This window comes from Tachysurus vachellii, chromosome 12, assembly GCF_030014155.1.
Source record: "Tachysurus vachellii isolate PV-2020 chromosome 12, HZAU_Pvac_v1, whole genome shotgun sequence".
Lineage (NCBI taxonomy): Eukaryota > Metazoa > Chordata > Actinopteri > Siluriformes > Bagridae > Tachysurus > Tachysurus vachellii.
Window position 1 is genome coordinate 1,171,530 of NC_083471.1, and position 10,000 is coordinate 1,181,529.

General features: G+C 41.2%; 1 protein-coding gene across 5 annotated transcripts in view; it reads right to left on the reverse strand.

The window, feature by feature from the left end:
* ptprk (protein tyrosine phosphatase receptor type K) overlaps nucleotides 1-10,000 on the reverse strand; it is a 105,684-nt gene that overhangs the window by 60,456 nt on the left and 35,228 nt on the right. For all 5 annotated transcript variants that reach the window (XM_060884367.1, XM_060884368.1, XM_060884370.1 and 2 more), the window contains one exon: nucleotides 2,456-2,727. In XM_060884367.1, the coding sequence (XP_060740350.1) occupies nucleotides 2,456-2,727 (272 nt within the window). The remainder of the gene's footprint in view (nucleotides 1-2,455; nucleotides 2,728-10,000) is intronic.

Sequence of the window (10,000 nt, forward strand, 5' to 3'; positions counted from 1 at the left end):
TTTTAGTGCTCGCTCGCTCTCTCTCTCTCTCTCTCTCTCTCTCTCTCTCTCTCTCTCTCTCTCTCTCTCTCTCTCTCTCACACACACAGACTTTGCTTTGATTTTTATTTATCCTGTTATCTGAAGCCAAAAGGCCTGCACATATACACACACACACACACGTGCACACACATGCACAGACTTTCTCTATATTTCCCTCTCTTGTACAAATGCACACACACATACACAACAGCTGTGAAGCAACCTATATAAAAGAACTGAGAAATGTCTCACACACACACACACACACAATATATACATTGTCTGGAAGGCAAGAAATAATGACTGTAAAGAATCAGATGAAGAGAAAGACAAAGGAGAGAAAAATAAAATAAAAATGTGTAAAACTTGTAAAAAGTAAAAGACTGATAAAGTATTATAAGAAGTTGAAAGAATTTGCCAAAGAAAGAAAGAAAGAAAGAAAGGTGAGTAGTACAGATGAGACCATTTGATTAAAGAAAAAAAGGAGAAGAAAAAGACAATGATGCTGAAGGAGAAAAAATAAAAGACAAACGTAAGAGAAATGAAATGAATGAGGAGGAATTAAAAGAGCAGAGGGGGAAAGGGTTGTGAAAGCAAGGCTGAAAAGAAAAGAGGGAAGAGAGGAGGAGGAGGAGGAGGAGTGTGTGTCCTCTGTGTCCGTGTTGCGGATGAGTGATCAGGTGTGTCAGTGCTGCACTGAGAAACAGGTCAGTGTGGAGATGAAGGGAAATATCAATTACACATGAGACCAGCGTAGAAAAATAAATAAACGAGTGTAAACTGGAGCTGATGGTCACGCGCTCACAGCCGAGTCGGTACGAACGTGTGATATTATAAACCTCACTGAGATTAAAGTTTCACAATTAAATAAACTCACATCAGTAAACAAACATCACACGACAGCCTCTGGTTCGCGTCTTCTTGCTCCGCCCACATCTCCTCCCGATTGACTAGTGTTACAAGATTGTTGCCATGGTTACGTCTCTGACTTTATCTTTTTCGAAACCTTTATCGAATCCTTTTTTAAAGCGGAAGATTTTCTCTAAGTTGTAAGTTATTTAACGCATCTAGATGTAAACATCAGGAAATGAAAGAAAGATGAAATATCGGGTCGTCGTCTCCTTTTATCTGAAACCCAGCTGTCTTCAGTTTAGAGCAAAAACTACAGAACTGGCCTTGTTCTAATACTCAGATAGAGGGAACAGGTACAGAGGGAACTGTATACCTGTCATCATGGTTCCATTCCAGCAGTTTGGTGTACGTCGGACCGGTCTGGTGTTAAACGGTTGTGGTGTTTGGTATTCTCTGGTGTTTGATTTTGAGTGTTGGTGAGTGATGGTGAGTGTTGGCGTGTGATGGTGAGTGTTGGTGAGTGATGGTGAGTGTTGGCGTGTGATAGTGAGTGATGGCGTGTGATAGCGTGTGATAGTCTCTGGTGTTTGATAGTGAATATCACTGTTGGTAAATTCAGCATTTGATGTGAATTCTAGGTGTTTGATAGAGAGTGGTGTTAAACAGCTACAGATGTTACATGTTGTTTACGTGCATATCATTTACATATCTCAGAGGAGAAAAACCCACACTGATATGAAGAGGAATATGCAGTTCAGCTGAAAATGATATAAATATATAAATAAATATTTATTAAGACAGTTGTGCATCTGTGTGTTTTTGCCTCTCGGGTACAGAATGTGCTTTCGCACTAAACTGAAAATATAATAAAATAAGAAAAACAAAAGACGTCAGAGTTAATGAATGACGAATATTCATTAGAATGAATATAATTAGTGCTGAGAGAGAAGACTGAGATGGAGAGAAAGAAAAGGGTGTGTGTGTGTGTGTGTGTGTGTGAGTGTAATGTAATTGACCCTGAGTAGCGTTCTGAGTACATGATTGACTGTATGTGCGTGTATGTGGGTGTGTGTATGTGTGTGTGTATGTGTATGTGTGTGTGCAAGAGCAGCTCTTCAAGAGTGTGAAGAGCTCAACAGACATGCAGCATTTCATAATGCAAATAATCTAATTGCATAAAATATCTAATTTCACATACACACACACACGGTTGTCATCCCAGACAAATACACAGTGTTACACTCATACAGTCTTGGTGAGGTGGTGACAAAGTGGTTACTTTGGTGACTGTCACAAGCAACCAATCAGATCTCTCGGTGTTTCCTGGACAATGCAGGGTCCTGGTGTTTGCTGGGCCATTTTGTGTTAAACAGTTTTAGTTTTTGGACCTGTGCATTTTGATTTAGCAAAACTTCTAAACTTCTGGAGTTGGACGGTGTTGGTGTTTTAGGACAGTTGGTGAAGGTGTTGAGGACACTACACACAGTGGATGGTGTAACGCAACACTACTCTACTCATCCAGCGTGTGTGTGATTGTGTTGCTGTATGCGATGTAGGATAGTGGTGTTTAACGGTGTTGTACCTGGTACTCATTGGGCCAGAAGGTGCTGACGGCGAGCTCCGCCTTCCTCCACGTGTTCCCAGTGTGTGTGCTGATGTTCCAGATGGGGTTGGCCACCGGGCCTTTATTCACCTTGACCAGGACATTCAGTGTTCCAGGACTGGAGCCATCGGTGCCGTACAGCAGGTAGTTAAAGTCGATGCAGTGCGTGTCGTTCTCCTTCATCACGGGGAGCTGAAGACGTGCTCTCTCACCCGGGTCATGCTGGGACGAGTCCACCATCATATACGACCCTGCAGGAGAGAGGGAGAGAGAGAGAGAGAGAGAGAGAGAGAGAGTGAGAGTGAGAGAGAGTGAGTGAGAGAAAGAGAGAGAGAGAGTGAGTGAGTGAGTGAGTGAGTGAGAGAAAGAGGAGAGAAAGAGAGAGAGAGAGAGAGAGAGAGAGAGAAAGAGAAAAATGTGAGTTGGTTCAAAAATCAGTGTGAATCAGAAGGAGTGAAATCACTGAGTCGAGATCTGAGGCTCTGATAAAACTAAGAAGTATGCAACATAACACTCCAAACACAAACACACCAGATTGGCCAACAACACACACACACACACACACACATTTAGTTAAATCTAAATCAAAGTGTGGAACATTCACTGGCCCCAAACGCCACATGCTGATTACAAAACACTCTCATCACCACCATCAACACTGACGAGAGAGAGAGAGAGAGAGAGAGAGGGAGAGAGAGAGAGAGAGAGAGGGAGAGGGAGAGAGAGAGGGAGGGAGAGAGAGAGAGAGGGAGAGAGAGAGAGAGGGAGAGAGAGGGAGAGAGTGGGGGGAAGGGAGAAATAAAGATATGGATGAAAAGCAACAAAGAGAGAGTGACAGAGAACGAGTGTGAACGCTCAGTAGTTGGAATGATGTCGCAAGCAGAAATGTAAATCAGCTGTGCTCATTAACATATTAGGCCACACCCAGTTACAATATTTTACACCATTTGCTCTCAAAGTTTTTGACACTAGATTCTAAATAACACAGAGTGTGTTAACAGGCAGGCGGTTGTGTCAGCACTGTGAGGCGAGATTGTGTGTGTGTGTGTGTGATTAGTGGTGAGAGCCAGTGTTGAGTGTCTAACCTTAATCACAGTGTCGAGGTTGTAACACTACACCACAGAGTGCTTTTAAGGCGAGTGTTTGTTCACGTTTCCACCCGCTGTGGGGTTTAGCTGCCTTCTGTAGCGCTTCGTCTTTCTTCCGGCTTTTCTTTTTCTTTTTTCTGTTCTCCGTCTCGCTCAAAAAAATTTCTCTGTGAGTAAACGTGTGAAACCTGCTGTTACACTACACACACACACACACGTTTCCTAACACTGTGCTGCCGTCGATAAAAAGAGGTGTAAAGTTTGTGGAACGGAATGAAAGGGAAAAGAAAAAAGAAAAACAAAGCGCTGTGTGATTTCAGATTGTCACAGCGGCGTATGTTCAGGTTCAGAACCGGGACGATGTAAATAAGCGACTTGAGGGGAGGATGATGCTTCATTCGCTTCGATTATTAAATAATAATAAATAAATAATTAATCTTTGATATCAGCAGCGTTCATGATATGATCCGTGTGTCTCTTGAACAGTTGGACAGTAAACTGTGGACACTTCGACCTCTGATTTATTTAAACACCATCACATCATTTCGTGTTGTGTGAAACGACCTGCTTCCAGTTTCTGTAAGACTTTTAGTGTAAACAGTTTGTTGTGTTTCCCAGAAGCCACAAAAAGCCTAAACTCTTCTGATCCTGAAGTGTGTAGTGTGTTGTAGTTAGTGTGTAGTTAGTGTGTAGTAGTTTGCAGTAGTGTGTAGTAATATGTAGTTAGTGTGTAGTTAGTGTGTAGTAATATGTAGTTAGTGTGTATTTATCGTGTAGTTAGTGTGTAGTAGTGTGTAGTTAGTGTGTAGTAGTGTGTAGTTAGTGTGTAGTAGTGTGTAGTTAGTGTGTAGTAGTGTGTAGTTAGTGTGTAGTAGTTTGCAGTAGTGTGTATTTATCGTGTAGTTAGTGTGTAGTTGGTGTGTAGTAGTGTGTAGTAGTTTGCAGTAGTGTGTAGTAATATGTAGTTAGCGTGCAGTTAGTGTGTAGTTAGTGTGTAGTAGTGTGTAGTTAGTGTGTAGTAGTTTGCATTTATCGTGTAGTTAGTGTGTAGTTGGTGTGTAGTAGTGTGTAGTTAGTGTGTAGTAGTTTGCAGTAGTGTGTAGTAATATGTAGTTAGCATGCAGTTAGTGTGTAGTTAGTGTGTAGTAAGTGTGTAGTAGTGTGTAGTTAGTGTGTAGTAGTGTGTAAGTGTGGTCGTGTAGTAATGTGCACTAGTGTGTACTAGTGTGTAGTAATATGTTGTGTGTATTTAGTGTGTAGGAGTAGTGTTAATTTCATCACTTATTTTTAATTTAGTCTTAGTCTTGTGCCAAATGTCCTTGTTAGTTTTAGTCATATTTAGTCATTCACATCTCTTTTTTTGTTAAAGTTTTAGTCGACTAAAAGTCTTTTAATTTTAGTCTAGTTTTAGTCTTATTTAGTTTTATTATTACTGAGATTATTACTGATAAACATTTCAGTAAAAAAAGTGTTTCACGTCTCAAACATTGGTTAAATGTCATAATTCCCTGACAAAATACACTTGTTGGATGATGATTGTTGAACACAAATGTTAAACGTGTCTGGTTTTCACTCTGACTGTACACTCTGAAACACAATTCTAAAGCTGGAGCCCAACAGACTCCGACTGACAACTTAAGTTACAAAGGGTTTTAAAACTGTTTTGGTCGCCTTGTGTCTCATGTTTCTGTTCAAATCAGAAATAAAATAAATATACTAAATAAAATAAATATATAAAAGAATAGACCACTTTACTGTGGGCCTAAAACACAACCTATTTACAGTCCGCGAATCACAAAAGTATCAGTGAGACGTTGAGAACACGTTTAAACAGTACATACACTCGAACTTGACCACATCACATTTTTTACTTTATTGATGCTGCTTTTAATCGTAATGCAAAGACCGGTCATCGGGATATAAGCTGTCATGTACAATAAAAGAGCCTGCGTAGTGACAGGAAATATAATGTAACACAAAAAGTCTAGACCAGGGTGGACTTGCGCTCGGACGAATTGTTTCTACACACACACTAAACAGCGCGAAGCCGTGAACTCGTGCTGAATATTTTAAAGGCGTAACAGCTGATGAAAAAGCAGAGACAATTGTAGACGAAAATGAAGAGAGATTTTATCTTAGTTTTTATTTTATACAAAACATTTTCGTCAACAATAATGCATGTTAATTTAGTCTTAGTCAGCATTTTTGGACAGTGGTGCAGTCTCATCATCGTCTCGTCTTAGTCATGAAAAAAAGTTTGTTGACGAACATATTTCGTCTCGTCTCGTCTGACGAAATTAACACTATGTAGGAGTGATTAATTAGTGTGTAGTTAATGTGTTGTGTGCAGTAGTGTGTAATAGTGTGTTGTAGTGTGTATTAGTTTCTAGTAATATGTAGTAGTGTGTAGTCAGTGTGTAGTTAGTGTGTTGTAGTGTGTAGTTAGTGTGTAGTTAGTGTGTAGTCAGTGTGTAGTCAGTGTGTAGTTAGTGTGTTGTAGTGTGTAGTTAGTGCGTAGTTAGTGTGTAGTTAGTGTGTAGTAGTGTGTAGTTAGTGTGTAATAGTGTGTAGTAGTGTGTAGTTAGTGTGTAGTTAGTGTGTAATAGTGTGTAATAGTGGATGAAGCTCCTCACTTTAAAGTGAATGTAATAAAGTGACTCCAGACTTCAGTCTCTGTCAGAACTCTGGAGCTGAACAGATTTGGGTTAAGAAATGAAGTGTTTTGGCCAAAAAGTTTCTCTCCCAGTTTCTCTCTCTCTCGCTCTCTCTCTCGCTCTCTCTCTCGCTCTCTCTCTCTCTGTCTCTCGCTCTCTCTCTCTCTGTCTCTCGCTCTTTCTCTCTCTGTCTCTCGCTCTTTCTCTCTCTGTCTCTCGCTCTCTCTCTCTCTCGCTGTCTCTCTCTCTCTCTGGCAGGAAAACAAGAGACTGGGAATGTTCTGATGAATAATTTCGGATGTGTATTCCATTTCTCATCTCTCTTTCCCTCTGTTGTGTTGGTTCAGGCCTGAATCCAAGCTCAGTAATTAGTCTCAGCGTCTTGATTAGACAGCACAGCCAATCAAAGGCATTTAAATAATCCAGCAGCACGTCAGACAAACAAACCCTCCCTTAAACCCTGCGCTCTGCTTTCCAGATCAGACCTGGCCTCGTCCTGGCCTCGTGAGAACCGCCTCAGCGCCTCAGCCTCTTTTCACTTTCCCTCACGTCACTTCTCCGACTTCTACTGCCAGTCTGACGCCAAGGCTCGGATCGGATCCTCTTGTGATGCAGCACGTTTTAAAGGCTGCGTTTATTTCAAAGAAACAAACTATAATGTTTTTAATGAAGGATGAACACAAGGATGTGTATTGTGTTCTTTTTGTGTGTTACAGCTTACAGAAAAACTGAGAATGGAGTGAACCAGATTTAATAAAGCAGCTCTAAATTTCATGGAACTTTTTCCCCCAAACGCTTCATTAATTAGGTTTGGGGTTTTGTTAATATAGTTTTATAACCGTTAGAAGCCTGTCCATGTTCACGTGAGCCAGTCACGTGAGCATCAGGTAATGTTCACACACTCATCCAATCACAGCCAGTCATGTGAGCGTCGGGTAACGTTCACACACTCATCTGATCACAGCCAGTCACGTGAGCGTCGGGTAACTTTCACACACTCATCCGATCACAGCCAGTCACGTGAGCGTCAATCACATTAATTATTCAAAATTGTATCAGATCAAGTTTGTTCATTTTGCAGCATGATGTTTTAAAAAAAATAAATAAAAGATCTGGTTTTTTTTTTGGGGTTTTTTTTAGATGATTTATTTGTGGTAATAATTTAAGGTCACATTCTGCAGATCTGTTTGCTTTTTGGGACAAAAATCATTCAATAAATAAAGAAAAACAGAAATACACGACGGAGGCAGAAACACTTCATCGTTATCTCCAGATGATTCTCGTCGTCAAATGAAAGCCGCGTGTCAGCCGCGTATCAAAACAAATGAGCTACGTGTCATGGCCGCTGTCACACTTCCCTCTGTGAGACATCACAAGATGGCTGTCAGGCACTCGTCTCTCCGCCTGTCTCTCCCACAATCCTCGGCTGTCAGCTTTCCTCCGTTCACTACACTTTCTTTTGCTTGCTTTTTCTTTTCCCCCCGAATCAAAGGTTAAAGCAGTGCCACTAATCAAATTCCATTTTTAGCCGTGTTTAGCGTGTGGGTACAAACATCTACCCACGATGCCTCACTAAAGAAGCCTAGTGAAATGAGAAACAGGGCATAGAGACAAAAGGTTTTATACGGCTGTTAGAATCTGGCTACGACGCTACGTCTGTAAGCTAAATATGCTAGCGGTCTTACAGAGTCTCTCTTTGTCTCCTTCCTCTCTTCCACTCGTTCTTTAATGACCCACATTATGTCTGTTTTCCACTTCCTCTGAGAGGACACGTCTCTTTCCCCCTCTTTTTTCCAGCCGTACAAGTGTTCTAAGAGATGTAGAGCGTAACATAGCCGCTCATGTGAAAACTCCCCTAGTGCTCTTGCTGCTAGTTTTAACGTTATTAGAGCGTGTGCTAGCTGAAGGAGCAGGTGACTGCTGAGGTGTTTGAGGACGGCAACGTAGTTGGTTCCAGTTGTTAAACCTTTACCTTGTTAAAATTACAGCGCTAACAACAATTTTAAGCATCTGATCTACAACACACGTTTCAGATCAACACCATGCTAATAATGTGCTGTGCTAGCTGAGGTCAAATCAGACCAGTGCTAATGATGGCGTCAAAATGATAAATAATGTTCTTCTAGCACACAATCTGATCTACGCTAATGTGCTAGCACAACATCTGACCTACACTAATGTGCTAGTACACACTCTGACCTATGCTAATGTGCTAGTACACAATCTGACCTACGCTAATGTGCTAGTACACAATCTGACCTACGCTAATGTGCTAGTACACAATCTGACCTACGCTAACGTGCTAGTACACACTCTGACCTACGCTAACGTGCTAGTACACACTCTGACCTACGCTAATGTGCTAGTACACACTCTGACCTATGCTAATGTGCTAGTACACAATCTGACCTACGCTAATGTGCTAGTACACACTCTGACCTTTTATTTACTTCTTATATAAAATCATTTTGAAATTTATCAAAAGTATGCTAGGTAGCACAGAAAGCAGGTTTGACACACAACCTCACGTGACCCCATGACAGCAATCATGAGAGTGAAGCAAAAATGTTGTCAAATCAGATAACTGCTAATATATACAATGCTAGCAGCTACCTAAACCTGAACTAAAGGAAACTAGCAACAAACTTCTCCCTTAAGTTCAAGCATTAGCTTGTTCACAGAGCGTTTAAGGCTAAATCAGGCTAGCATTGTGTCAGACATGGCTAATTCCTCAGAATCTGCGATACGAGGGGAAGTTTTGTGGACTCAGGAGCATGTATGGAAGATGTCTGGAAGATGAAGTGCACTTGGAGGGAGGACAGTAAGGAAGTGCAGTATGAACGTTCATCATGTTCTCCTACTGCTGCAGAGGTTCTTGGCAGAAGAAATACCTCGCCCCCCCACCCCCCCACCCCCACTCTCTGCTAGCTAGCAAACTGTCCTCTGTTTTGAATACAAAATATTCCAAAAAACACACTGTAGAGATTAGACATTTACAGGAATTTGCCTCATTTCTCATCTTCTAATAAACAGAAGCTTTGTGTGGTTTAACATGAAAGTTTAATTTACAGCCCGACATCCCACACGTTAGCGAGCAGGAGGACACACAGATGTTTTTTCTGTCTCAATTCTGGTCCATGCTAATTATCTGTGGGCATTTCAGAGAATCATCTTCAAAAGAAATTATTTTGAATGTTTTTTTGTTTTGTTTTGTTTTTTTCCTGCCATTAAAATATCTTAGTTCTAAAAGAGAAGGTTCAGAAGTATTAGCATCAAAACAGACCAGTGCTAAAAAAAAAATGTTCTCAAGGTCCAAAAAGTTCTATCAATATTCCCAGAGCACTACAGAACGTTCTGTTCTCAGGAAGGCATTTTCCTTCTGCTCTCGCTTCACAAGGCTCTATGTTTTCAGGCACCACTTATTCCCTCTGGCCAAAGGTTCCAGGTGCAAAAGGTCCTTATTCCACAGACTAATATTCCCATGACCATTTATCTCTAAGGCCTTCTATCCTCATCTGGACACATTTTGTCGGTACACTATGTTCTCAGGTTCCATCTTTCAAGAGCCCTAAATCATCAGGACCCAATACTTCCTAAACCCTATATAGCCCTAAGACTCTTGACCCCCATGAACCCATGTTCCTAGGGCTGTAATTTTCCAGGCCTTATTTTTCCAGAAACCTATAATTCAAGAACATCGTGTTCCCGAGAGCCTAGATTACAAGGGCCCTTTATTCCCAGGACCCTATATTCCCCAGACCCGTTTGTCCAGGACCATATGT